The 27,602-nt window shown below is 39.4% G+C and overlaps 1 protein-coding gene across 2 annotated transcripts in view; it reads right to left on the minus strand.

Moving 5' to 3' along the window:
- Positions 1-796: 796 nt before the first annotated feature.
- The window catches only part of klhl5 (kelch-like family member 5), a 51,385-nt gene continuing 24,579 nt past the window's right edge, over positions 797-27,602 (minus strand). For both annotated transcript variants that reach the window (XM_038272833.1, XM_038272832.1), the window contains exons 6-13: positions 19,359-19,545; positions 16,136-16,360; positions 14,910-14,985; positions 14,703-14,789; positions 12,195-12,269; positions 11,803-11,940; positions 6,418-6,589; positions 797-2,598 (exon numbers count right to left, since the gene is read on the minus strand). In XM_038272833.1, the coding sequence (XP_038128761.1) occupies positions 2,542-2,598; positions 6,418-6,589; positions 11,803-11,940; positions 12,195-12,269; positions 14,703-14,789; positions 14,910-14,985; positions 16,136-16,360; positions 19,359-19,545 (1,017 nt within the window). In that variant the 3' untranslated portion in view covers positions 797-2,541. The remainder of the gene's footprint in view (positions 2,599-6,417; positions 6,590-11,802; positions 11,941-12,194; positions 12,270-14,702; positions 14,790-14,909; positions 14,986-16,135; positions 16,361-19,358; positions 19,546-27,602) is intronic.

The raw sequence follows: 27,602 nt of genomic DNA on the forward strand, positions 1-27,602 counted from the left end.
TATGTCAGACACCGAAGCGTCAGATAAAAAGAAACAGATTTTAAATGAAAACAGTGAAGCGGTTCAATATCTGCTTATGAGGTTGTGCTGATTATGTCAGAAACTCTCGCTTCTATCTGTCAGCAGGCAAACCGGAGCAACAGTGTATTTGCCAACCGCAGCATAAAAAGAACACGTTGCTTATTGAAAATAGCATCAAGGCATACATTAGGATTTTGTAGGGATAGCTGGGAGTTGTCTCTCTCCCTCTGTCTCACCTATTTGTAAGCAGAAACGAACGTAGTTAGCAGGTTTGTCTCTTCATACTACACAAGTGAGAGTGTGGGGAGGGAAATGAACCCATAAGACACTGGATCACTAAGAAAAAATGATCAGGATATGAATATTTGACTCTAACCAGACCTATCTCTAGAGGCTGACAGCACTGAAGTGATTCTGTCTGAGTGAAACCTGGGGTCCGTTTTACAAAGCAGGTTTAACAAACTCAGATTCAAACTGTCAACTCTAAATTGATTTAGCCTAAAGGCGGGAACTCTGAGTTTTCAGTTTTACAACGGCTGCTACGAATTAGCTCAATAAACTCCAAGTAGAGACACTTAGAGTTGAGCACATATGTAACAAGTATGAAAAGCCATTATCAGTGGATCCCTGAATTGACGAGTCACCACGACGACAGGCAACCAGATGTGCCTATTCCATCCGACTGGAACTAGAGATTTTAATGAAGAAATAAAAAATGGAGAATGTGTTTAGAAGAAAGAGAAACAGCGCTACTGCTACACAGGAGAGGAGGATTGTGAAGGTTGTTGCTCAAATTAATGCGTAGGTTTGTATGAAGTGGGCTATAGCAGGCTGTTTTTACATTTATACAAAGCGAGAGTGCTTTGCTCTCTGTTATTCCAGTTGGAGACCACTAAAATAAGTACTTCCTGAACAAAATCAAAACTCCTAGACTAAACTGTAATAATATATTTTTAAATTACATTTTTGAGGCAGAAATGGAATTTCAGAAAGCAAAAAAAAAAAAAATTATACCAGTAAAAATTAAGTTTCATAAACTGTAGGAGTCATTTTTCCTTTCCTGTGTTTATCGCCACCAGGGGTCGTATTTCATTTTGAGGTCTGATTGTTTGATGGGGTTATGTTAGGTTAACCATGATTCTGTTCAGGTGTTTTTAATCAGGAGGCAACAGTTTTCTACTGTGTTTGGTTTAGATTATGTCAGATTTATATATTTATGGAAACGCAATTAGTAAAACGATGGACATAGTTCGTTTTTCGTCATTTGACGAAGGAAAGATCGTCGTAGGGATTTAGCTGCTCCAATATACCAGCTTGATTGAATATGTATTTATAATATTTAAAATACATTTCTTCAAACTCAAAATGATACAAATACTGACCCGTAACAATAGGAATATAGATCTGAAATTGATATCTAAACATCCAGAATGTTTGTTCTAGATATGAAGAAAAGTCATTTTGTTTAAAATGGTCCTTTTGACGAGGAAATGTTTTTTTTTTCTTTTTCTAAATTTCAGGAATTGATGTTCAGTAAAATGAATACATATCAAAACTGCTTGCAATAGCGTATTGTGATCACGATAACATTTAGGGTTTATTTCTTGAATAGCAGCAGATCAATGTGTCTATTTAGGTGAAATCATCTGGCAGAAGGTGAAGATTAAGGATAAAAAACGTTCTAATAGATAGAGCCTGTTCATCGTCTCAATGGTTCTACATGGTTTGATTCTGTCTTCTTTTACACAGTAAATACTAAGTCGCTGTTTTGGCCGCTTTGGATGTTATCATACCAATAAATGGTTGTTAATAGCGGTTTTCAGTCCCACAGAATGGCATCAGATTGTTCCAGTGGACTCATTAGGTTGTTAAGGCAACCTAACACAAAATGAATCCTAAGGTAATTCCTTTTCCCCCAGTGAGATTAATACATTTTTTTATGCATAATCTGAAAACAATTTGAATAATTGTTTGTGTACTGTAAAAATAAATAAATAAAAATAAGATAATCTACATGTCGCTCATATTAAACAAACCATAACATAAATTTCATATCCTGCCAACTGAGTTGTAGAATCCTCTATAAGTATTTAGTTCTCTGGAAAAAAATGCAGATCAGTCTTTAATAAGATCCTTGTCAAACGGACGTGCAATGTTTGTTTTATAAAGCTAACCTGTGTAACTGACCTAGGGAATTATTTATTTATATTTTTATGCACAAACCTATGACCAAAAATCTCCTGACTAAATCAGGAAATAAAACAACGTGATTGGCTGTAAGGAGAGCGGAGATAGAGGAAACAGAGGTTGACTAAACTCTTTGTGAAACGGAAAACCCAGAGTTTCCCTTATTTTAGAAAACTTAGAATTTTCTGTTATGCTGCTTTGTAAAACGGACCCCTAGAGAGGGCCCAGAAACCATCCTTTCTTTCCTTAATGAAGACAGCTGCTTCACTCGATGTCTCCTCAGCAGCAGGTACGGTTCAATCTCAGGTCATAGGCAGACAGTCGTCCTAGATGTCACAGTCTGACGGCCACCACACAGGCCCCTGCCCTGCCCAGGCACAGAGGGGCAACCTGGAGGAAAACATCAACAAAGACAGGCATTAAAAAGATGGAAAAAACAACTCAACTCAAACTTTATTTATAAAGCACATTTAAAACAACCGGGGTTGACCAAAGTGCTGTACAGGAATCACAGTTAAGGAACATAAGATAAAAGCTAAAGGCTAAAATACATAAACACATAAAAATAGAATAAGATAAATGTTTCAATTAAAATACATTTTAGAATAAAATAAAATTTAAAATAAAATTTTGCCAAATGTCCACTTAGACATGATTAAAAGCCAGGGAAAAGAAATGTGATTTTAAACAATTTTAAAAGGATTAAAATATAAAGCATATTAAAATTGACCATTATACTCATTGTTTATTTCCTCATGAGCTAGATAATGATAATTACAAACTGATGACCAAATTTGGATGTCATTTAAAGACAAAAAACCCGAAACAAATTAAACAGCCACATTTCATTATAACCAATTATTTGTACATAAAGAAATCTTACAATTATTTGAGTCAAATATTTACATTTGAATATCTACTAATTAAACAGGACGATATATAGATAGATATATAGAAGCACTTGTTTTAAATGTGTTTTTGTTTTGGCTTCCTTTGGTGATTCGTTCCTCTCACATGCTCAGTGCAGAATATTTAAGTACCTTATTTTAGGGGCCAAAATGCTTAAAAAATTGCCAGATAATTTCCCTTCAAATGAAGGGCAACATAAACCTATTTCTTGGAATGTGTATTCACTTTTAGATACACTATATTGCCAAAAGTATTTGCTCACCTGCCTTGACTCACATATGAGCTTAAGTGACATCCCGTTCCTAATCCATAGGGTTCAATATGACGTCGGTCCACCCTTTGCAGCTAGAACAGCTTCAACTCTTCTGGGAAGGCTGTCCACAAGGTTTAGGAGTGTGTTTATGGGAATTTTTGACCATTCTTCCAGAAGCGCATTTGTGAGGTCGCACACTGATGTTGGACGAGAAGGCCTGGCTCTCAGTCTCCGCTCTAATTCATCCCAAAGGTGTTCTATCGGGTTGAGGTCAGGACTCTGTGCAGGCCAGTCAAGTTCATCCACACCAGACTCTGTCATCCATGTCTTTATGGACCTTGCTTTGTGCACTGGTGCACAGTCATGTTGGAAGAGGAAGGGGCCAGCTCCAAACTGTTCCCACAAAGTTGGGAGCATGGAATTGTCCAAAATGTCTTGGTATGCTGAAGCATTCAGAGTTCCTTTCACTGGAACTAAGGGGCCAAGCCCAGCTCCTGAAAAACAACCCCACACCATAATCCCCCCTCCACCAAACTTTACACTTGGCACAATGCAGTCAGACAAGTACCGTTCTCCTGGCAACCGCCAAACCCAGACCCGTCCATCAGATTGCCAGATGGAGAAGCGCGATTCGTCACTCCAGAGAACGCGTCTCCACTGCTCTAGAGTCCAGTGGCGGCGTGCTTTACACCACCGCATCCGACGCTTTGCATTGCACTTGGTGATGTATGGCTTGGATGCAGCTGCTCGACCATGGAAACCCATTCCATGAAGCTCTCTGCGCACTGTTCTTGAGCTAATCTGAAGGCCACATGAAGTTTGGAGGTCTGTAGTGATTGACTCTGCAGAAAGTTGGCGACCTCTTCGCACTATGCGCATCAGCATCCGCTGACCCTGCTCCGTCAGTTTACGTGGCCTACCACTTCGTGGCTGAGTTGCTGTCGTTCCCAAACACTTCCATTTTCTTATAATACAGCTGACAGTTGACTGTGGAATATTTAGGAGCGAGGAAATTTCACGACTGGATTTGTTGCACAGGTGGCATCCTATCACAGTTCCACGCTGGAATTCACTGAGCTCCTGAGAGCGACCCATTCTTTCACAAATGTTTGTAAAAACAGTCTGCATGCCTAGGTGCTTGAATTTATACACCTGTGGCCATGGAAGTGATTGGAACACCTGATTCCAATAATTTGGATGGGTGAGCAAATACTTTTGGCAATATAGTGTATATTTTTGCAGTGAAGGCAGCATATTTATCACATATTGAAAGAACATCCATCTGTTTACATTTCAGACAATAAATGTAAGAGAAATCTGAGATTTGATTAATATTAACCATAAAACGCTGGAAAGATAAGTCAACTGCCCCAACTTCCAGCAGTCTTGCCACATGTTTGTGTTAGAGCTCACAGTTCGAGCCAACTCACAATGACATCTAAGTACAACCCAAGAACCCTCAGTGTCTCCAGCTCTGTCTTCTGTTTTATTCCGTATATCCACCTATCCCACACTGTGCTTATTCATCCACTTAAACATAAACCCACTGTCTGTGCTACCTGCAGCGACTCCGATTGACAGATTTGTGCTGAAATGATCAGAAGTGATGCTAATAGACGGTTTGCTCGTCATCTCCGTTTCTGACAACACTGTTCTCAACATGTTCACTCAAATCTCACATTATCCCCCATTCTCACTGTGAGCTTAAACGCTTCTGTTTTGTGTCCGCCCACCCACACCTCTCATGTTCTCAGCGTGGTACGTGTCTTGAAAATGTCAGGTTTCCTGAAACTTTCTGCTGGGAGTCCTTAGAGGATTTGCAGGATATGGGGTATAAATGGGAGTGTAATATAGACTCCTTAGAGCTGCTGAATGAGATCATTCCACTTTTTAATGGCAGGCCCTCCCCTCTGCCTCCTTCTGCTGCAGAACCAATCACAAGGTTAGCTTAGGGAGAACCCACTTTTATGTGAGAATAAAACATGCCAAAATGCATTGTAGAGAAGACTGATGAAGGTCAACTGTGTTTTTATAAATCTTTACTGATGGTGATGATGATTTACTGGATGGAAAAATAAAAACAAGTTTGGGGCTTAAAATAGATTTCCTTTCAACGTTTTTTTTTATGTTTTAACCACAAATCTCAGTGTTTGTTACTGGGTTTTTTTTATCCAAATAACTACTGTCTAATTATAAGGTGAAATGAAAAGAAGTTTTGCTCCTCATTTTAAAAATAGCTCAAGCATCTGTGATCTGTCAGCCATCTTAATTTTCTGCCACATAAAGCAATTGGGATATAAAACAAGAGCTTCAACTTTGATCTTATCTGATTGAGCGGCTTCTACTACATGGTTGTTTGTTGCTCTTGTAAGTCTTAAAAACAAGAGTTTTTAATATTATTCTTTTAACAATGACTTTCTTCTTCCCTACAGTTTCTAGATTGTCCAGAGTATCAAGGTCCCCTTGCTTGTTTCTCTGATAAACGACATCCTTACCTGCCATTGTGCAATCTCTCCATTTGAACAAAATGCGTCACACAGAGCTCTCTGTGATAGTTGAGATGTTTTGTAACCTAAACCTGCTTTAAACAGGATTCTAATACGTTTTCTTGCAACAATTATTGCTTTTCATTGAAATTTGAAGCTTACTATGGTTTAATGGCAAATATTGGGTACACTTTACAATAACTATAATTTATATATGGTAAACAGAGCATGAATAGATGACTAAGGTTGTTTATTAATATTTGAATCATTAATAAACTGCATCTTAACCATTTATAAAAGGTAAATTGATCCTTGCCAGCTTGCCAGTCTTAACATGGCAGCTGCCCTCTAATAAAATACAGAAACATTTAAAAAACCTTCCCCATATACCAGTCTTTTGAGATATGACTGAATCTAGAGGAAAGACAAATCCTCTGCTTGCTTTCCCACATTGCATGAGGCATGGATGGTATTTGTCTGTCCTTCTGTTACATACATTTCTAGAAAAATCTGCAGATATTCCTTCTTCCATCTAAAACGGTTGCTGTCTGTGTGCAGTACCTGGGTCCACTCATTGGTCTGAGGGTCGTAGGCTTCAACAGTATTTAGGTACACCTGTCCGTCATAGCCGCCCACAGCATAAAGACGGTCCCCGAGGAGACAAACACCAACGGCATCCCTGCTGATGCTCATGGGGGCCACCGTGGTCCAAACATCCGTCTGAGGATCGTATCTGTAAACAAGTGAGGTTTGAGTGAACATTACTCGAAGGAAAGGGGGAAAAAAAGTAATGATCTAAGATTCACCATTTAATGTCAGCAGCTGTGGTTGTTAAATACAGAAACTTTCAGGTAAAAATGAATCTGTCTGGCACAGGATGTTGTGTGCTGACCATGTGCCACTTTAGACTCACTGAGGATTTCATATCTACTTTGACAGCCGATTATAAAATTTTCTACAGTTTGTTTATGATCTTCTGTTTTAAATGTTTCATTAAGTGAGAAAAGATAACTACTGATTATCAAGTAGACATCACTGAGGTATTTTGGTTTGGCCATGGAGGGCGATATAGCAATTAACCCAAACTGGGATCAGGACCAGAATGCTGGAAAAGTAGCTGCCTTAAAAGCACACGTGGACTTTGAGACCTAATGATTTGACACATCAGTTATTTTAAATGATTCCTCAGGCCAATATACTTGACACTATCAGTGCTAGAAGCGGGGCTCCCCTCTTGAAATACCGACCATGTAAGTTGAGAGATAACGGAAAGGTCATGGGCCAGGTCATGCGACCAGGAAGAACGTATCGCTTTATGACCTCTTTATATCATGGAGCTAAGCCCTTTATTCTACTATTTTTCCGCCTTCTCAACTACTGGTCATGGGTAGGGGTGTAAATCACATCCATCATGGCAATTTGATTCAGTATCGATTTCCTGACCCAACGATTGGATTATTTTTCGATACTCAAGAATACATCATCTTCTTTTTCCTCCGCCATGTCTGTCTTGCCTACTGTTTACGCGGCTGTGTGTGTGCATGCGGAAAGAGGGTAGTGGCTAAAGGAAGGGAGGTAGGAGGGCGAAATAGGTTTAGCACCAACGCAGCACGGCAGTCAGAATTACGTCCAGGAGCAAGTGGATAAAAATAGACCGGAGGAAAAAATAAAAAACATGAATCGATACTCTTGAACATAATTCTCCCTCCTGTGCTGCGGTGGCGCTAAACCTATTTTGCCCTCCTACCTCGCTTCCTGGTTTTACTCTTACAGCAGTGTGTTGCAGTAAGCTTGACGCAGACATTTTTGATTTATGCTCAATATTGAAGCGTGGTCTGTGCTACACACTGTGGGTCTAGATACGGCCGAGGTGGTGAGGAAGTGGGGCGAGTTTAGTCATACGACGGAGGGACATGAGGGCCAAAAAGAGCGGAGATCCAGGTGGAAAAAGGGTCCCAGCGTTCCACTGATTGCACTGATTTTGTGCAGTATTTTCTGATGCAAGGCCATTCAGAATCTATAACGCTGGGGAATTATTATTTTTCAGTGAACGAGGTTTTAATAGGAATAGGTGGAGTACAACTTTTCTACTTCTGTTATTTGCTGTTGTTTCTCAAAAAAAAATGCATAACGATATTACAGGTTTCATTGATTTATTTCAAATTTGAAACATTGTCTAGCCTGTAAGGTTAAAAAAAAAATAAACCAATTAATCGAATCGTGGTGTATTCTTGAGTATTGAAAATAATCGAATCGTTGGGTCAGGAAATCGATGCTGAATCAAATTGCCATGACGGATGTGATTTACACCCTTAGTGTCGATGCATCGGATCGTCGTCTGTTGTATCGAAGCATCGATACAAATTATTATATTATCTACACCCCTAGTCATTGGTGAGGCAGGAAAATGTAAAAGGAATGATGTTCGAGGAAAAAACAAGAGGCAATCTTGGAAAGGAGAAAGAAGAAGCCTGATGTAAAACCCATTTTCTTTTCTCAACTTTAGTATTAGACTGCTAAGATAACACTTTGCTCCTAGTATAGAGCACGGAGCTTAAATAGTTAGAGGGAAGTTAGCTGCTCATGCTTGCTTTGCCATAGAAAATAGTAAACCATGAGAGACTACAGGAAAATAAACAAGTAATCTTAAATATCACATTATGCTCCCTGCTCCTACCTAATGTTAAGCAATAATGATAAAGAATGTTATAGAAGGGTGCTGCTCTGTGACGCAGTTGGTAGCACTGCTGCCTTGCAGCAAGAAGGTTTCCGGGTTCGATTCCCAGCCTGGGGTCTTACTGCATGGAGTTTGCATGTTCTCACTGAGCATGCGTGGGTTCTCTCCGGGTACCCTGGCTTCCTCCCACAGTCCAAAAACATGACTGTTAGGGTAATTGGCTTCTCTAAATTCTGCTTAGGTGTGAGTGTGTATGTTAATGGTATTTTAAGCATGATGGAAAATGGATGGATGTTAAAGAAGGATAAAACTGATGGTTACAGGCAGTTATTCAACGTACAATTCATACAAAAACTACAAGTGTAAAGAGGTGAGACTACATAACTTATACTTAATATCCATTATGTTATGTTAGTAGAAAATGATATTTAGGTTGAGTAGTGGTGGCTGGCAAATAGAGGGCACTTGGGCCCTTTATAGAGCCCAATGACCTTGATTAAGACATAAAAATACATGTGCAGTAGCTCCTTTGCAATAAAGAAGTATAGGAGAAATAAGGGCGCAGTTCTGGTTTGCCCTGAGATGGCAGGAACTGTTGTCACAGTTGTGCGGGTTATTGACAGGCCAAGTCGCGGGAGGGAAGCAAACTTCCCAAGGGAAGCTGGAGGTGAAACCGTTATCTTATCAGCCGAACATCAAAATTAATCAGGAGTCCAAAGAAAGAGGGAGACTCTTTCTCTTTTTCCAGGATCTGGTTTAGCTACAAGGCTTGGCTAACTGCATGCAGCGAGGCTAACGCTGTATTCTGCTTTTCCGGCCTCGTTTTTCAAATGTCAGGATCTGACCCAGCACAGATAAAGACAGGCATGACTGATTTAAAACACTTATTAAAAAAGGCAAAGAAGAATGAACAATCTGGGATTCACATGGAAAATAATATAATATAGTGTACTTTTTCTAGATGTTTGTTAATTTGCATAGTTGCTCTTAAATAAACACATTCTCAGAAAATAGTTTTTACATATTGAAAGATATAACGCTGTCTAATAGCTTCTCCATTATTAAACTGGTACATTACACAATGCACACATTACACAATATTGGACCATGCAAAACACAAATTTGTCTTCATAACGCCTTGGAAGGGCAAGATTAATGTACAAAAAGTAAACCTCTATATGAAATTAGGTTTTGTTTTTACAAAGTGTTTTCATAATGTTTCTTTTTGTTGGCATTCATATAAATATACTGGTGCAGTAACTTAGTATACGTGTTTGGTTTTTGGTGTATGTCTATTTTGAGTTTATAGCCCCCCCATGGACAAAACTCCGCCAGCTGCCACTGCATTTGAGTCAACTGATTATGACTCAATCCAGCACTAGATTAAAAAAATAAAACAAAAAAACGTGTTACACAGCTAACAACAGAGCTATAATATGGAGTACAACCTCTCAATCAGTAAGCTTTTTTGTAATGGTTGTGTATTTTGTAAAATAATTACAAAAAGTATTGGGTCTGTCAGAGATCTGACTGTATCGTGAATTTAATTCAGTTTATTTTTATAGTGCCAATTCACAGCATATCGTCACCCCAAGGCTGAATAGGCCGCCAAGTACTTGCCCTGCTGCACATCCTACCTAGCTTAGGTTTTTGGTGGTAGGACTCTCCTATGCAGGTGGTTTTCTTTCTGAGGAAGGGAGTTCTGCTCTTTTGCAAGGATCTTTGCGACATGATTTCTACAAGGCTGCAAAATTACTCATTGCTGTGAACAATTCACTATTGCTTTTTGTAAAAAGAGAATACTACAGTGTTAGTGATTGTATGCAATTACTTGGATATTTCTATATAAAAAAAAAATTACAGGTATGAATCAAATGTTAATGATAATGTCAGACCAACAAGCATCTAGAAATTGTAAGATCAAACTGTGTAAGAAAGGATCAGCAGAGGTTTTAAAACATCCCATAATTCATCAGCAAACTACCTGCATTTTCAACCCCCCCACAGGTGAACCTCACCAAAAACCAATGAAGTCCAATATTTTCTTCAGCAGCATAGTTTTATTTCATCAATTATTTAGTCCTGATTCGATCTGGTTTACACTGTGGCTCACTTTAAAAAAATGTCTTTACTCTAATAAATCATAAAATGAGGATAGCAGTAAAATAAAGATCTGTATTAATTAGCTTTTGGCATTTAATCCTCTTAAAGAAAAACTAGAATCTGTTAAAAGGTGATTAAGAAATTATAAAAAGCAGAGTAAATTTTAAACCTTTATATTGAAAGACACATCTTGACAAAACATTCTGAGCTATTCAAAATTATGACATTTTACCAGCTTTATTCTTTTTTCTGAAAAAAAAAACGATAACAAAACAAATTAATTTCTATTAAGTTTTAACTTGTGCTTGTATTTCTTTTTCATAATTATCTGACTTGTGTTTTATAAAAAAAACATTTTTCATATGTGTTGATGCTGGTTTGGCTTCAGAGGGAGAGTAGTTTACAGGTAGAAGCAGCAGGCTGTGTTTTCAATACATCATTAGGGTCTGGAGTAAAGTTAGACATCGCTAAAACAAGGTGTAGAGGGGAACAAAAATGTTATGTAGGTTATGTACGTGTGAAAGAGGATGTTAAAGTTATTTTCGACTTAACTTAGATAAGAATAGGAGACCGCTAATAAACAAGTGGAAGGTGAAAGCAAGAATTTGGGGAAATACAAACTTTTTAACCGTGGCATATTCTGCAGCTTTTTAAACCATTACAAAGAGATAATCATAAAAGATGGAGGACACAATGCCAGTTAGATGGTGTTTTAATGGCCACGTTTCTCCGTAGGAACCCCACTATCCCCTGGGCAATGAAAACTGGAATCTATCATCTAAACACAGAACTGCTGCGACATGTTATGCTGCTGCAATGAAGGATCCATTTATTTTAGGACTTTTCACGCATCTTAATCAGGAGTGACAATAAACGTAAAAGCAGTGCTGTGAAAACATTTGTTTCTTTATTCAACGGAGCTTCTCAGTACACAGATATCTACGAAAGCAAGACTCATTTTATTGAGTGATAAAAAAGAATCATTCAATAAGATTGCTGAAATAAGATAATAGACATCACATTAAGTTTGATATTAAATCCACCATGAAGTACATGATAAAACTCAGTATAATGCACACCACATACACTCTAGTTAGTCTTGTTTTTCCTTAACTTTATTAGACACACCTTTATAGACAGAGAAAACATGAATAAAGCAGCCTCACCTTTCCACGCAGTCACTTAATCGAGATGCAAGGGATGATGCCGGGGCGTCATGACCACCAATGGCATATAGGAAACCGTGCCAGGTGGCAACCCCCACTCCTCCACGCCTTTTAGCCATTGGAGCACAACTAGTCCACCTATGAGAGAAGAAAGACCCATCAGAAAACAGAAAGAAAACTCATTTTCTCTTAACGAACTATCAACACTAAACTCTTTACCATGTATTATTAATAACAGTAGTTTAGTAACAGGGGTTATGAGGTGATGAATGAATTCCCACCATCTTTGATCTGTAGCTAAATGACCTTAGAGGAAAAGCTGATTCTCACATGGAAACAGAAAATCAAGCATGAAGGAAGGCTTCATTCCTGCCAGAGGAAGTCTCCCTGACCTGTTAGTGTGGGGGTCGAAGCACTCCACTGATCGCAGGCAGGACGAGCCGTCACGACCTCCTACAGCGTACAGCCTGAGGAAAACAGCGGCCAGAGTGAGTCTCTCTGGTGCACACACAAAACATTTCTCACCTCTTTGCCCTCCTTTTCAGCTTCTGACAGAAAGGCAGATGGGAAAAGGTGTGAAGATTTTGGGTAGAAGAAAAAAAAAAAAAACAACACAAAGGCAAAGCTTTTGGAGCAACACATCCCTAAGCCGTCTGTCATCAGGGCGGTGTGTGTTTGAGACTGTGTGCATGTGTACAAACGTCTGCTGATGTCGATGCCGGCACTTTGGAGAAGAAAGTGCGACAGAACTGGTCAAGCAAGTAATGAGCTCCATCAGGCAAAGAGCCCAGAGGAAGCACATCACAACACACACACAGGCTACTCCTGGGCATGGCTGGCACAGATCTGTTGTCTCTGTATTAATTAGCATCTACAATGAAAAGCCTCACTCAAAGGCAGTGAAAATGGAAACAACAGCGGTGATTCAGCCCAGAGTAAGGATCTATCTTATTGTGGGGAGCAAATGGCCCTGATTTTAGTACCTTGGTATAAACACCAACATGTCCCCTCAGCTGTTTCTTAAACCATGTCCCTAAAATTACACAGAAAGCAGAGGTGTGGGGTAAGTTGTTCCAAACTGAGAGCAGATGATCCTCCTTAATTAGTTGGTGTTTTTAAGGCTCACAGCTTGAACTCCTAACAAGCAACATATGTGAAGCTGCAGTGTGGGACCGAGTTAGTGGTAAGGTCCTGAACTGCAAACAAGGACGCCAAAATACCCCTACAGGATGACAGTGAAACATTTTTATGGCTGTAGTAAAAATATTAAAATAAAACAGCTTTTTCAAATCCTGAACATTTTTAAATGATGACAACCTTTTCATGCTGGCATTGCTGGTAAAGATGTGTAAAAAGGCAGTTTTTTTTAGAGGATTTAGACCCGAGAGCTGCGATGTTCATGGAAGAAGAGTGAATTTATTTCTGACAAAGCTTTTCTGTGTTTATTTGACAGAAAGTTGTTGATTCCTATTCTGTTCAAAGACCAGATGATGATCCATTTTTGTTCTTATTATACTAACAAGGTTCACTTGGCCTTTGGAAAAGAAACAGGCCCCCAGCATCACAGAGCCTCCAACACACTTAGCAGAGGTGTTTTCTGTCATGTGGCTTTTAGAGTGATTTTAGTTAAAACTGTCATATTGGTCTTTTATGACCAAAGCTGCAACATCTGGCAAAGCACCATTTAAATTTGTAATGGTAGGATATATATTTGTTTTCTACAATGCCTATCAAACAACCAGTTGGCATTCAGGTAACATCAGCTGGTTGTTATAATGTAATAGTGAGTTTACATCCTTCTACATCTCTAAAGCTGCATTTGTATTTATATTTTTTACTGTTTTTCCAAGGCTACACTTAAAAAAAATTAAATTGTATAGAGAGCTGTTCTTAACGAAATTTCTTTTTTTACACGTGTATACAAAATGACAAAAAATGTATCTAAGTCTAAAGCTGTATCTGCAGTTTTAAGATATACAGAAAAACCCATTTTTTCACAGGAAAAAATAAGGAACATCAACATTTCTGTTCTGATTTTATACAAAATTAGAAGGTAAGCTAGCACCAAAAATATTCCTGGGGACTGAAAATGGCTAAATATTCTTGAGAACAATCCTGACTGGTCACTTGTGCGTTTCAAAATGCAAAAATCAGCTTTTTATCCAGGGTTCAAGTTCACAAAAACACTGATTAGAGAGGATACTGTTGCTGAGGAGCGACTGAAATCCAATTCAGAGGAGCAACTTAGATAAAGGAAGGTATTCTATAAAAAAAACTTGTTTGTTTGTTTGTGCTGCAAGAGAGTGACAGATATCCAGGCTTTTCTGTTTGATTGTCTTGATCTTTAAACCTGTTAGGCTCATAGAAGACATCATGCAGACTTCTCAAAGTTAAAGTAACGGCCTGGTGAATATTTATGGAGACTGGAAAGATTTCTCAACGCCAGCCTCGCTAAGCTAACTGCAAAGCACTAAAACAAGATGGTCAATACGGTTTAAAACATCGGTTGGGGTATTTGTTAAATGTTTTCTATTATTCATATGGGATTATAAACATAGAACGGATGTTTGGGACAAGAAGAGAAGGAAAATATATTCCCAAACCTCTTAAATCTTCCTATATTGTTGCTTTTAACAGAACTGATTGAAATCTGTAACAAAACCATGAGCTGCTGTATCTGTGCTTCATCTGATCATCATTACACTAACAGCAGGTGAAGCAGTCTGTACTGAAAGCTTTAGTAACTATATAAAAAATATAACACTGGCTTAATCAGCAGCTCATTTAACAAAAAATAGTTTCCTCAGCACTACAGTATTGTACTAACATTGATTTTTTTTTTTTTTTATGCAGCCAAGGGAAAAACAAACACTACAAACACAAGCTAAGCTTTTGCTTACTTTCCATTGAGAACGGCTACTCCCACTGTGCTTCTGGGTGTAGCCATGCTTGCAACGAAACTCCACTGGCGAGCTTGAGGGTCCCACCTTGAAGAGTTTGCAGGGAAAAAATCGATAAGGATCATTACAAAAAAAGCTTCATAACAGTTAATGCTGATTAAAACATAGTAGGTAAGCTAGTAACTTTTATTAGCGAGAATAACAGACCTTTCCACTGTGCTGAGGTAGCTCCAGCCGTCATGTCCTCCTACTGCATACATAGGTCCCTCTAGGACAGCTACACCTGCAGGAACAAGCAGGTGTTAGATTAAACAGTGCCCCTTCTACATGACTAAACAGCTCCAACACACTCTCCGCACTCATACCTTCACAACATGGACAGTAAATTCATATTGTGAGGGGGGAGTAACTGAATCTAGGCCATTAGCTACAGAGGGGTAGCAGCATGCTGACACGTCCGGCAGGGGATTTATGTGCTGTAACATCTGTGCTGCCAGATGTGTCCGGATTTTAACCTTCTTCGAAACACATGGACATGTTTCTTTATATATAAAAGGAGCACACGGTGTCTGTTTTTGTTGCTGCAACAGTGAAAAACTCTTGATCAACAGAACAAAGGATGCAATGAAAAGGGAAAACTGAAACTCAATGCGACCTAGGAGTGTAAATCACATCCATCATGGCGATTCGATTCAGTATCGATGTCCAGACCCAACGATTCGATTATTTTCGATACTCAAGATTATAAAATATATAAATATTATGTAAATACTGCACAAAATCAGTGCAATGAGTGCAATGCAATACCTTGGCTCCAGACGTCCCCGCCCCCCTCCACAGATGCTTCCCTGCACCTCTCCCAAATTGTAGCTGAGCACAGACAGTGCCACAGTGCCGGCTTGTTTTGTTTTTATGATCGAAATTGCGGAAAACAACTCGTGAAGTTTGACCCGCTAGAACAGCGAGGTGCGCGAGAACGCTGGGACCCTTTTTCCACCTGGATCTCTGCCCTTTTTGGCCCTCATGGCCCTCCGTCGTCGGAGTAAACTCGCCCCAACTTCCTGACCGCCTCGGCAGTATCTAGACCCACAGAGTGTAGCACAGACCACGTTTAAATATTGAACATAAACCAAAAATGTCTGTGTCAAGCTCACTGCAACACACTGCTGTAAGAGTATAACCAGGAAGCGCGGTAGAAGGGCAAAATAGGTTTAGCGCCACCGCAGCATGGGAGGGAGAATTACGCCCAGGAGCAAATGGATAAAAATAGACCGAAAAAAAAAAAAAAAAAAAAAATGAATCGATTCTCTTGTGGACGTATCGATGCATCACATCGGCGGCTGTTGGATTGATGCATCGATACAAAACGATTATTATTTACACCCCTAATGCGACCATGACGGAGCCTTTCATCAGCTCCAACATGACCTCACCCAGGCCGTGCCGATGTGTGGACATGGGAGGCATGACGCTCCAGGTTTTGCTGTGCGGATTGTAACACTCCACTGTGTTGAGGGTCTTGAGTCCATCTCGGCCTCCGACCACGTACAGACGGCCATCGAGGACAGCAACCCCAAACTGCAGTCTCCTTCCGCTCATGGTGGCCACCTGTCTCCACGTGTCCCGGCGCAGGCAGTACTGCTCGATACTGGTGGCTCCTAAAAATAAAACAAATAAAGAAGCTAAATTCACATGTAATAAGTAATAACCTTTTGGATATTCAATGAAACACACAGGATCAAATCACCAACCCCTCTAAACTACAAAATTTAATTAATGTTAATCCATCAGCGTTCTGCAGTGCTCATTATAAGATATCATATTTAAAGAGTGAGTGAAGCAGCAAAATTTGAATCAACTTGCTAAATGTCACAAGGCATTTTTCTTAATATTTTCAAAATAAGTACATTTCCTTAAGAAATGGAAACATGTTTTTCGAATTCGTTCCGATGTGACAAATATTTAACTCAGATCAGGTCTTTTCGCTGCCAGTGGAATCACATATCTCTGGACGTCTCTGGATGGCATGTACCATCACTAAAACTAGCTGACATAATAAAGTACAGCATTCCTGATTGCAACACATTCATTCAAGCTACAGTGTTTAATTTTCAGCGGTATCTAGGGGTCAAGAACTGCAGCATCATAAACTACTCCGCCTTTGCTTCTCCCTCTCGAACGATCTAGAGTTAATGATACAAAATGGCTTCTGCAATGTCCAAATCGACCATCTTGACAAGTGATTACACGTTTTTTTTTAACATAGATAATTTGATAAAGGGTATAGGACAAAGATTTTATCAGATAAGATAGCAAATATACCTGTTATTTGTTCCACATCGTCGTCATGTTTTAGTGAGCTGCTTAGCATACTATTATAACCGGACTAAGTAATTGTAGTCTGATAGTTTGATAGCGAGATTGTGTTGGTTGGAAGCATATATCTTTCCTGTTTACAGAGTCCAAGCCTTTACTGTGGCACTGGGGGTATTAGACAAGAAAGATGGAAAGGATCTCTATGGTCACTAGTTTGTCACCTCAGTGTTGCCATAGCGTAAAGATGTCTGCCTCCATAAATGCCGAGACCTGCTCTTATCTTACTATGAATAGCAATTTCTTTTATTTTTCTAGAATTTTTTGTAGACCAAAACATTAATACTGATGATAAAGCAAGCCCACATAACATAAAATGTATCAAAAAATGCCATTCAGGGGACTGTAGCACAGCTCAGTCACTGAGAGAGAAAGCGGGACCAGTGTATGAAGAACAAATGAGGGTAGGAACAGTGGTTTTGTTGTGGACTGCTGCTGAAGTTTTCATGGATTAAGTTGGGTCGGCTGGGTTTCAGCTTATCTAAGTTTTCTTAAGATCCTGAGCTGCTTTTAAATTGGGTGAAGCAGGTCAGACGAGATCAGGAGGAGTTGGATCACTCATGGCGTATCTTCTGTGCTTGAGACAATTTGAGGACGAGAGTTTTATTTTGTTCCCTCACTGAAAATGCTGGATTGTTCAGTCAAAATCTACCGGCAGCTGTTGGCTACAGCCATACCTACGGCCTGCCCCCTGGGAGGGGAGAGAGACAACTTTAGCCAGAATTTGAGCAGTTATTAAGAAACCTTCCAATGTCGTCCCCATGGCTTTCTCTTCCAGCTGCAAATCTTAGCTGAGGTACTGAGAAAATGTACAATTATTCAGAAGAACTGGAGGCTGATGAGGATCTCACATCGTAGATTCCTTCTGTCCCAGATGATGATCCAAAGCTATTCGTTATTAGCTTCTCTGATACCACAGTCAGAGGCTTATGTTGTGTTAATAGCATGGCATTGCATTCTGTATTAAGTGTTTTAAGGGTTTGTGATTTAAACTGAATGTTCAGGAGGAATTTATGGTGTGTTTTTTTTATTGGTGTGGTTTCCAATTGTTTTTAGGTGGGAAACAGGCAGATCTGAAAACTGCAGGGAAGGACGGGTGGAGTTGGTAGTTTTCTTGCTTATTAGGGAAAATCGTAACCTGAACGTATGACGAGGTTAACCTTTGCGTCATCTGGGTAACTCGCTTCAATAGATGGATGTGCATCTAATTCACATTTTCTTTTTTTGTACAATTTAAAAATTCACTTAAAGCTACAGTGTGTAATTTTCAGCGACATCTAGCGTCCAGACTGCAGACCGCAGCAACATGAACATCTCCCCCCCACCGCTTCTCCCCCCAACAGTACGGCGAGCGTTACGGGACAAAATGTCTTCCACGACGTCTGCATCACCTACCTTCTCAAGTGATGAGGTTTGTTTACATAGATAATTTTACAGATAGTATTTCATTAGTCTGTGTAGGGTATAGATTTCATGTAGACTTAAGATAATAAATATACCCGTTATTTTTTCTACATCGTTGTGACGTTTGGCTGTGAAGTTTGTTGGCTCTGCGCTGCCGTAGCGCAAAGATGTCTGCCTCCATGGCTGCGAGACCTGCTCCTATGTAATTATAAATAACGAATTCTAAGACAACGCAAATATTAAGGTTAAGAGGCTGAGCTCATAGATGATGATAAATAACATAGTTATGTATAATATATTACATTTCTGACTGTATATCCCTGTAATTATTACACCCTGTAGCTTTAAAGTTTGCTTCACATTTGCATGTAAACATGTCTATTGTTACCTTGACACAATTAGGTGTTTAAGACTGATAGTGAATCCAAACACACATCAAAAATCACCCAGGACCGTATCACCAATCAGCTTGATCGGTGCCAAGCCAACATAAGTGGTGTTGTGTGGATAGATCTGAGCTTTATGTATAATTTCAAGCCTATTATTCTTATGCTATTTAAGTCAGTCTTAATGATATGCAAATTTCCTTCCCCAGATCTGTCAGTGGAGACCAACTCTAACTCATCTCTATTCCAACTTGTGAGCTGCACAATCATCCACCTAAGAAAAGCACATTTTTTTCCTAAGTGAATCAAGTCCTTACCCAGTTTAATTTACAAGCTTCTTTAATATATCATTTTTATTTTTTCTGTTTTACGGTGGTTTTGATTTGCTCCAGTGTTGCTTGTTTTGTAGGTCGTAATGTTTCCTTCAGTGCAGCAAAGCAGAGATTCATCACAGCACGTTGTGCATCTGGGTATAAATGAGTGACTGCTCTACCTTTCGAGGCGTCCATACCGCCCACGGCAAACATGGCCCCAACTGTAGCCTTCCGGGGCCGGGTGCGAGGACTCTGAAGCAGTGGCCGGCGCTGTGGCAGGAGGTGATACTTCATCCCCTCCATCAGGAGTCGCTGACACTCCACGCTGTCACGGAGGAGGGGGTTGGACTCCAGGTCAGCCAAGAACTACACATATGGGAGGAAAGCACCCATCAGCACACAGTATCATGTTACAGATCCAGAGCAAACATACGCAACAGAGATGTAAGGTGGTGTTGGTTTTTATGTTGTTGCTGACTGAGGAGGTTTGAGAATCTAAAGAGAGCTGTCCTATCATTGATCGGGAGATTAGAAGAAAGCATGAGCAACTGGCTGCTTAACTACAAACACACAGATCATCTGTCACACAGGAGCACTAATCTGTTCGCAGCAACTCATCAGTTTTGTGGTCGATACCCTCATCAGAAACAAACAGCCAGGGGCAGCAGCCCAAAGCCCTTCGATCCACCAGGCGGCTTCACAAAATATATCCAGAGGAAATGACTGCCTGCGAGATCCCGGATGGAGAGTCAGGTTCTCCCTTTGGAAAATAACTGCATGATTTACATTTAGACAGGTGTGTGTTTGTTTATATGTATGCTAAGAGGTGACAGGCAGAGCCTTTCTGTAATTCAAGTTATGTGATTATATAGTTCCACTCAAAAATACTGACAATACCTTGAATATTTTTAAGTATTGTTTCTTTACAGCAAGCAATTGAGATGCATTTTATTATAATTATATGACTAAGAAATTAGAACTAGTGGAAAATAGTGTTACCAGGGTTTCCAACTTGTGCAATGTGGTATGATCATTTTGGCTCAGACTACAAAGCTTTTTAATTTCAACTGCTGATTGTTTTTAAGTAAGAGAGTTCTGAGCTGAATGCTAATGCTCACCGAGCCTGTCTGTAGAGTTAATGTGCTAATATTTGATTGGATAGCATTGATAGCTTAAAGCTACCTCATCTTCGGCCAAGCCAATATGTGGTGGCGGCTGTCTTAGAACAGGTTTTACTACCATTTGTCCTGGTTCAGCCCTGCCTCGTAGCCTGGCTTCCTGGTGACTAAGTCATTTTGAACTAGTACTGCTACATCTGCTACATATTAATGCATTTCTGAGTCATTGTTTATTATTCACTGTAAAACCAAAGGATGCTTCCATGTTTTGATTGCATTTAATATCTCTGCTAGAGTTGTTATTTATACTTATCTGCTATTTTAAAGGACAACCTTAAATGCATCAATACATCATAGCCTTTAAACTTGAACATTCCATAGAGACTCTAAACTTGGGCTGGGCAATTTTATTGCTTTTGCGATATAAACCGATATTTTTTGTTTTCCAAGAAAACATAGATTTATAAGCTGCGAGTATCGATACATAAGTGCCCTTCAGATCCTCTGCGTTCATCCCCGTTTGATTGGCAGGAAGAGCGATTTGGTCAGAAATCTGAAGAGAATGTAGATAACTTGGTCTGCAGCTGATGGCTGGACTAGTTTCCCCACTTATAGGCCTACAGGCCTTAAACTACTCCGCTAAGACGGGTACATTTTAAGTTAAATGTTTGAATGTTTTTTTTTTAATGACTTGAATTATTGGGGAAGGTCTACTCCTCATAGTTTGACTGGTTACCTCACATGTTCATTGTTGTCATGCTAACAAAAAGGAGTTGTTGCACTTTTTAAATCTCTTGTTACAGTAAATGTATTACTTAAGTTTATTTATTTCAAAGGCTTGGAAGCTACAGTTTGAACAGTTTTAATAAATGAAACACATTTTCTCCATACATCTGCGATTCATTTTTGTCTTGCATTTGCAAGCTGTAGACTCTCTGTCCAGTAAGACTTATGCTAAGTAAATGATGTTTTTAGTTTTCGGTTCAACTAATTCAATCTAAGTAAAGACAACACCCACAAGATGTCACTTAAACCACTCGGTCCCTTTCAAATCTGTCAGAAATTATGTACTGTAAGTGTTTCGGATTATATCGAATTAAATCATATCATCTAAAAATATTGTGACATCATATTGTGAGCTGAATATCATGTATTGTATCGCGAGATTCGTGTATTGCTATAGCCCTACTCTGAATGGACTCTTAGACCCCTTTTTCTAAGCCTTTCATTTATCTTGCGCTTATTTTCAGCAGTGAGTAGTGTTTGCATAGCTATAAGATACACCAATAATGTAATAGGTATTACAATAAAGATATTTTAACTGTGATTTTCTGTGAATATTTATGCTGAAAACAATTTATCACTCAGAGCCAGATTCAACCTTTTTGGGTAAAACTTGAAGAAACAGAGACAATTTCATTTGGTTGGTGATTAATAACTGCTTAGTTATAACTAGTGTTGCGCCGATGCCATTTTTTGGCCGCGATACAGATACCCAATACCTGGCTGTGCAGTATCGGCTGATACCGATACCATCTGTTTGAAACTGATGTGTGTGTGTGTGTATATACGAAGAACTGCTTACTACTTGGATGTAAAATAATTGCCATCATGGCTTTGCCTACCTTTTACTTGCCGATGCCAATACCACCATTTTAGGCTGGATCGGGGCCCAGCCAGATATTGGTATCAGTGCAACACTAATTATAACCATAGTCAAAATTACTAAATTAGTAAAAGAAAACTGGATTTTAACAGCCAGTGCAGAAGTTCAACTTTAGGTAGAAAACTAAAGAGCCTTGGTGTGTAAATAGATACCAGTTATCCTTAACTAATGATCATTTATTGTTTTTCCCCTTGAGTTGAATGACCTATTATTAATTATAACTCCAAGTAGGGTTGTCAAGATACTAAACTTTTCAACTCGATACCGATACTAAGGAATATATTCGATACTCGATACCATTTTCGATACCACAAGGATAAAAACAAAGACTTCATTAATAAATAAAATACAATAAATAAATACAATAAACAATAAGAACAATATTTTAAGGTTGTATGCTGTGCACAATATTAAGCAAGCTTGATAAAAAAACTTATAAAATTAAAATTAAGTGTTCCTTCCTTGGCTATGCTTTGCACACATAACAATGACACTAGCCAAACCGGTTAAGAAACAAAAATCATTCTCAGCAGCTGCACCTCTTACAAAAAAAAAGTCTGAAACTGAAAAGTGCGTAGAATTATTCAATCACACAGTGTTCTGAAAGTGCATTTTCCTCTATTCTGCACTTTAGATGAATGACTGCTTAGGTGCCACTGGTGGTGGCACTGTATCGATACTTTTAAAAACGAGTATTGTATCCGGATACAACATTTCAGTATCGATACTTTTTTGAGTATCGATACTTTTGACAACCCTAACTCCAAGTTATAGTAATCTAATATATTCATAATCTGCTGGTAAAATTACGCAACAGCTAAATTAATAAATTGCTTTGCTAGCGTGCAGTCATGATCTGATCAAAGCAGCTTCTGCTTTGTGGCAAATTTTAAAGAGGAGTCTTTAGTCATTTTTTAAAAAATTGCTCTTAACATTCTTTCACAAAAGACTGATTTGTGGCCAGTAGATCCGTGAGTCACGGACTGCCATTTCTTGGTAGCTTAATGAAATCCATTTAAAAAAAAATCCACGGGGCATGAAGACTTTTCCCATGCACCTGTTTCTGATCAAGATTCCTCCCACAGTTTGATGTTCTCCTTCACATCTAAGTACACACAAAAAAAGGGTTCGCCCCACGTAAATAAACTTGGTCACTGAATGGGAAATTTAATTTCACAGCTAGAAGTGTAGAGGCGCAAAACAAGCATGGTAAATGGATAAGCAGCTTACACGCCAGGGTCAAACCATACTTCAGCTGCGCACAATCACAGAGCGACAAATTACAGTCAGCCCTTTTTACTCATCCATCTGTGTGTGTGTGTGTGTGTGTGTGTGTGTGTGTGTGTGTGTGTGTGTGTGTGGGTGACTCAGAAGGACAGATACAGAAATCACATGTTTGTCCTTCTCTCTGGTCATTTATCCATCATGCTGTGGAGGATTGAACGTGGAGAGCGAGATAAGAATGAATCCCGCAGGCAACCCACCTCCTCCACAGCGTCTCTCCACCTCAAAATGTGCGGATGTGAAAGCTGCATTATCCCCCGTCTCGGCTCACGCGTAGAGGAGATAGAGCTGGGCGCCATCCACTCAATGCACCACAGCACTAATGCCCCAAAAAAAAAAAAAAAAACACATATCCCTCAGCTGTATGTGTCTCATCCTTTAGGAGTCTCCAATCTTTTTCCTCAGGGATTCTTCATACAAGAACAGCCAAAATCAAATCCTCCTAAGGCTTTGTTATCAAAAGCTGGACAGGTCAGCGTTGTATGAAGGCGGGTAAACAGCCTTTTTAAAATTAAGAATCTAATATCGACACCAGGGTTTAGTATTATCAAGCTGTTTCAGGATTTCCCAGATTTAAGAGCTGAGGCCTATGTTATGCCTGAACAATAAGCAATCGAAAACACATCAGCAGTGCAATATATGCGTTCGCAATATTCATACTGCAGAGGATAACTTGGAGCACAATCATATATAAGAAGTGTTATGAACCTGCATTCTTCAGGCTAATGTCTTATCAAACCAGTTGGAGAGTCACGGCAGCAGAAGCCCACACCGAACATAGAAAACATTTATCAAAATGCCAAAGGGAGATAAATATGAGAAACAGGGAAAAAGGAAAAAAAGAGGCGTATATTAAAGCTGATACCACCAGCACAAAATTTTCTAAAATTGCGCACTCTAATTAGTTGATACCAGTCGATTTCATTTTTAAATATAACAACAAATTTAATTAGATATTTCAATTTTTGAAAAATGTTGACTTAAGTGCGTTTCAATGCAAAAAATGAGCGCTTTCCTTCATCAACAAAACAATGAAATTCCAATTGATTCAGCTGGAGGCCACACCCAACAGCTCTCATGAAATAGATATAACTGAATCATTTTTACATTTTTATAGAATTTTTAAAGTTTTTACTCTATGTCATGATTATATTGTGACACATTAGAGACTGTGCTATTCAAACAGGACTGCTAAATCATTTGGGTTAACAAGCTTCCATAATAGCCGTACGCTGCTGTTCAAATGACAACTGTGGACTACAAATGTAGGTAAGTATGCTAAACACAGATAATTTGACCTGAAACCATGTGCCTCAGTCAAATAAGACAAATGTTTACCTTTTTGTTACAAACACTGCAACAAAAGCACATTATTAAAGGTCAGTATGTTGGCTTGTTTGTGCTACAAGGGCCAAATTGACCCAGTTCCCCTAAGCGTATATACTTATCTCAGCTAAATAAAAGGAACACTCAAATAACCCATCCTAGATATGAATAAATGAAATATTCTTATTGAATACTTTGTTTTGTACAAAGTTGAATGATCTGACAACAAAATTGCACAAAAATCAATGAAGCATTGTGTGTAGCCTCCACGTGCCTGTATGGCCTAAATGCCTGGGGAAGCTCCTGAGGTGGATGGTCTCCTGAGGGATCTCCTCCTAGTTTTGGACTAAAGCATCCGACAACTCCCAAACTGTCTGTGCAACGTGACGTTGGTGGATTGATTAACCCCTAGAACACTACGGACCCACCGGTGGGTCCAGCTGCTACTTGACCTCGTAATTTTAACAAACCCCCAGTATTGATTTAAAAAACACATTTGGCACAGTTTGGTGACATTTATGGATAAATGTGCCAAAATGGCCTCTCCGCCTAAGAAATTTCCCACTAATACCATTCTAAAATAAATATGATTCATCTGATTGAGTCCAAATTTGGTATATTTTTACACAACATTTAGATTTAAAAGTCTGTACTACTTTTTTGTGCTATAAATAATATTTTGGTAGTGTTTTGCAATGTTTATTTCAAAGAAAATTTTGGCGAGGTTCAAAAAATGTAAAATATTTTGTATTTTGTCCCTAATATTTCAGGCAGGGTCAAAGCTACAATGGTGCTGACACCAGAAAACCATTCTATGACATCTTACCTTTACAGACGTACCAAAAGTTTCTTCTTAAATTTAATAGCTGTGAGGCTATAAGTTATTTACTTTTGTGTGTTTTTGTCAGGCAGAAATTTATTTATACCCCCTTAGGGTGTAAGAGGTTAAGACATGTCCCAGATGTGCTCAATAAGATTCAGGTCTCCATAGCTTCAATGCCTTCATCCTGCAGAAACCTGCTGACACACTCCAGCCACATGAGGTCTAGCATTATCCTTCATTAGGAGGAACCCAGGGCCAACCACACCAGCCTATGGTTTCACAAGGGGTCTGAGGATCTTATTTTGGTACCTTATTTGCAGTCATGCTACCTCTGGCGAGCACATGGAGGGCTGTGTGGCCCTCCAAAGAAAAGCCACCCTACACCATTACTGACCCACTGCCAAACCGCACATGTTAAAGGATAATAAAGGGCAGTACACCGCTTTCCACAGTGTCTTCAGACTCTGTCATGTCTGTCAAACATGCTCAGTGTGAACCTGCTTTCATCTGTGAAGAGCAGATGACAAATGCCAAGCATCCTGCATGGTGTTGGGCTGTTAGCACAAACTCCATCTGTGGACTTCGGGCCCTCATACCATCCTCATGGAGCCGGTTTCTAACCGTTTGTGCAGACACATGCACATTTGTGGCCTGCTGTAGGTCATTTTGCAGGGCTCTATTCCTCCTTGTGCATAGGCAGGGGTAGCAGTCTTGCTGCTGGGTTGTTGCCCTCCAACAGCCCCCTCCACATCTCTCAGTGTACTGGACTGTCCCCTTGTCTCTCCAGCCTCTGAACAATACACTGACAGAAACAGCAAACCTTCTTGCCACAGCTCACATTGATGTGCCATCCTGGATGAGCTTCACTACCTGAGCCACTTTTGTGGATAATAGAGTCCGTCTAATGCTTCACATCAGCTAGAAAGCATAGGTACTAACAAGTGATCTGTTGTCCCCACCTACAGAACCACTCCTTTAGTGAGTGTGTCTTGCTAATTGCCAGTAATTTCCACCTGTTTTCTATTCCATTTGCACAACAACATGTGAAATTTATTGTCAATAACCGCTGCTACCTAAGAGGACAGTTTTATTTTAGAGAAATTTGATTTATTTGAAGTTATATTGTGTTCCTTTTATTTTTTGCAACAGTGTACCAAATGACACTATTTATTTAATAGGAAGAGCAGACAGCAGAAGAGTTAGGCCAAGAGAGAGATGTTTTAGTATGGGAACAAATGATTTATGTTGCTAATTGATTAATGTGTTAAATTTATTCTTTACTTAATGACAATGGTTAATAGAAAATCTTTTACAGATATTGACCTCGGTGAAACCAAACCTACGAGACCCGAATAGAACATGTTTCCTGAAAATTAACATTTTTATTTTAAATGTAAACAAACATATTTTGTACTGCTTTGTCTTAATTAATGCTCTTAGTGTTTTTCTTTCAGCACATGGCGTCTTTTAGAGCACATACTCCAGGTGTTAATTGATTATTTGATTTCTACATTGGCTACTAAACCGGTAGTAACAAAGAGTTTGAAGGATGCTGTAAATATGCAATGCCTTGCCCAAATATGAAAGCTTCTTTTCATAGCAGATTTTTTAACCAGCCTCTCTGCTTCCACAGTAATTTCAGCCCCATAACAAAAATCACACCAACTGTCATACAACAGCTTGGTGCTCCATGATACAGATGGTTGCCTGAAAAGATTAGATCAAGAGTGAGTATCTGCATTTATGTGACAGGGGTAATGGGGAGCAGGGATCAGGGGTATTAATCCGAGGAACTGACGCCATCTGGGCGAGTAATCAAGTGCTAGCTCAGATAGAGAGCCGACTAATCGCTTGATAGGTATTGATCAGGTAGCCTGCATGACTTTCTATGTAATGTTATTGGCATTTCACAGCTCATGGGTTCACTGAATGTTAATGCGCTTATTGGTTTGAAATGGTTTTGGGAAAGGGAGGGGCTGTTCGAAATGATGAAGCGCAGAAGGCAGAACGAGCCTGAAGCTCTGTCTCTCTGTCTCTCCTTCTGTCGGCTTTTTTGCTCCAGGACCAATTTACCACTTTAGCCCTTTGCCATCAATCTTCTCGCTTGATAACGTGCTACAGCTACTTGTGGGTTTAGCTGTGCATCGGGGGTGGGTCGGATGTGGGAAAGCTCCTTCAGTATACTTTACAGATAAGAAAAACACCC

The sequence above is a fragment of the Cyprinodon tularosa genome, unplaced genomic scaffold (genome assembly GCF_016077235.1).
Source record: "Cyprinodon tularosa strain WSP-4 unplaced genomic scaffold, ASM1607723v1 ctg841, whole genome shotgun sequence".
Taxonomy (NCBI): Eukaryota; Metazoa; Chordata; class Actinopteri; order Cyprinodontiformes; family Cyprinodontidae; genus Cyprinodon; species Cyprinodon tularosa.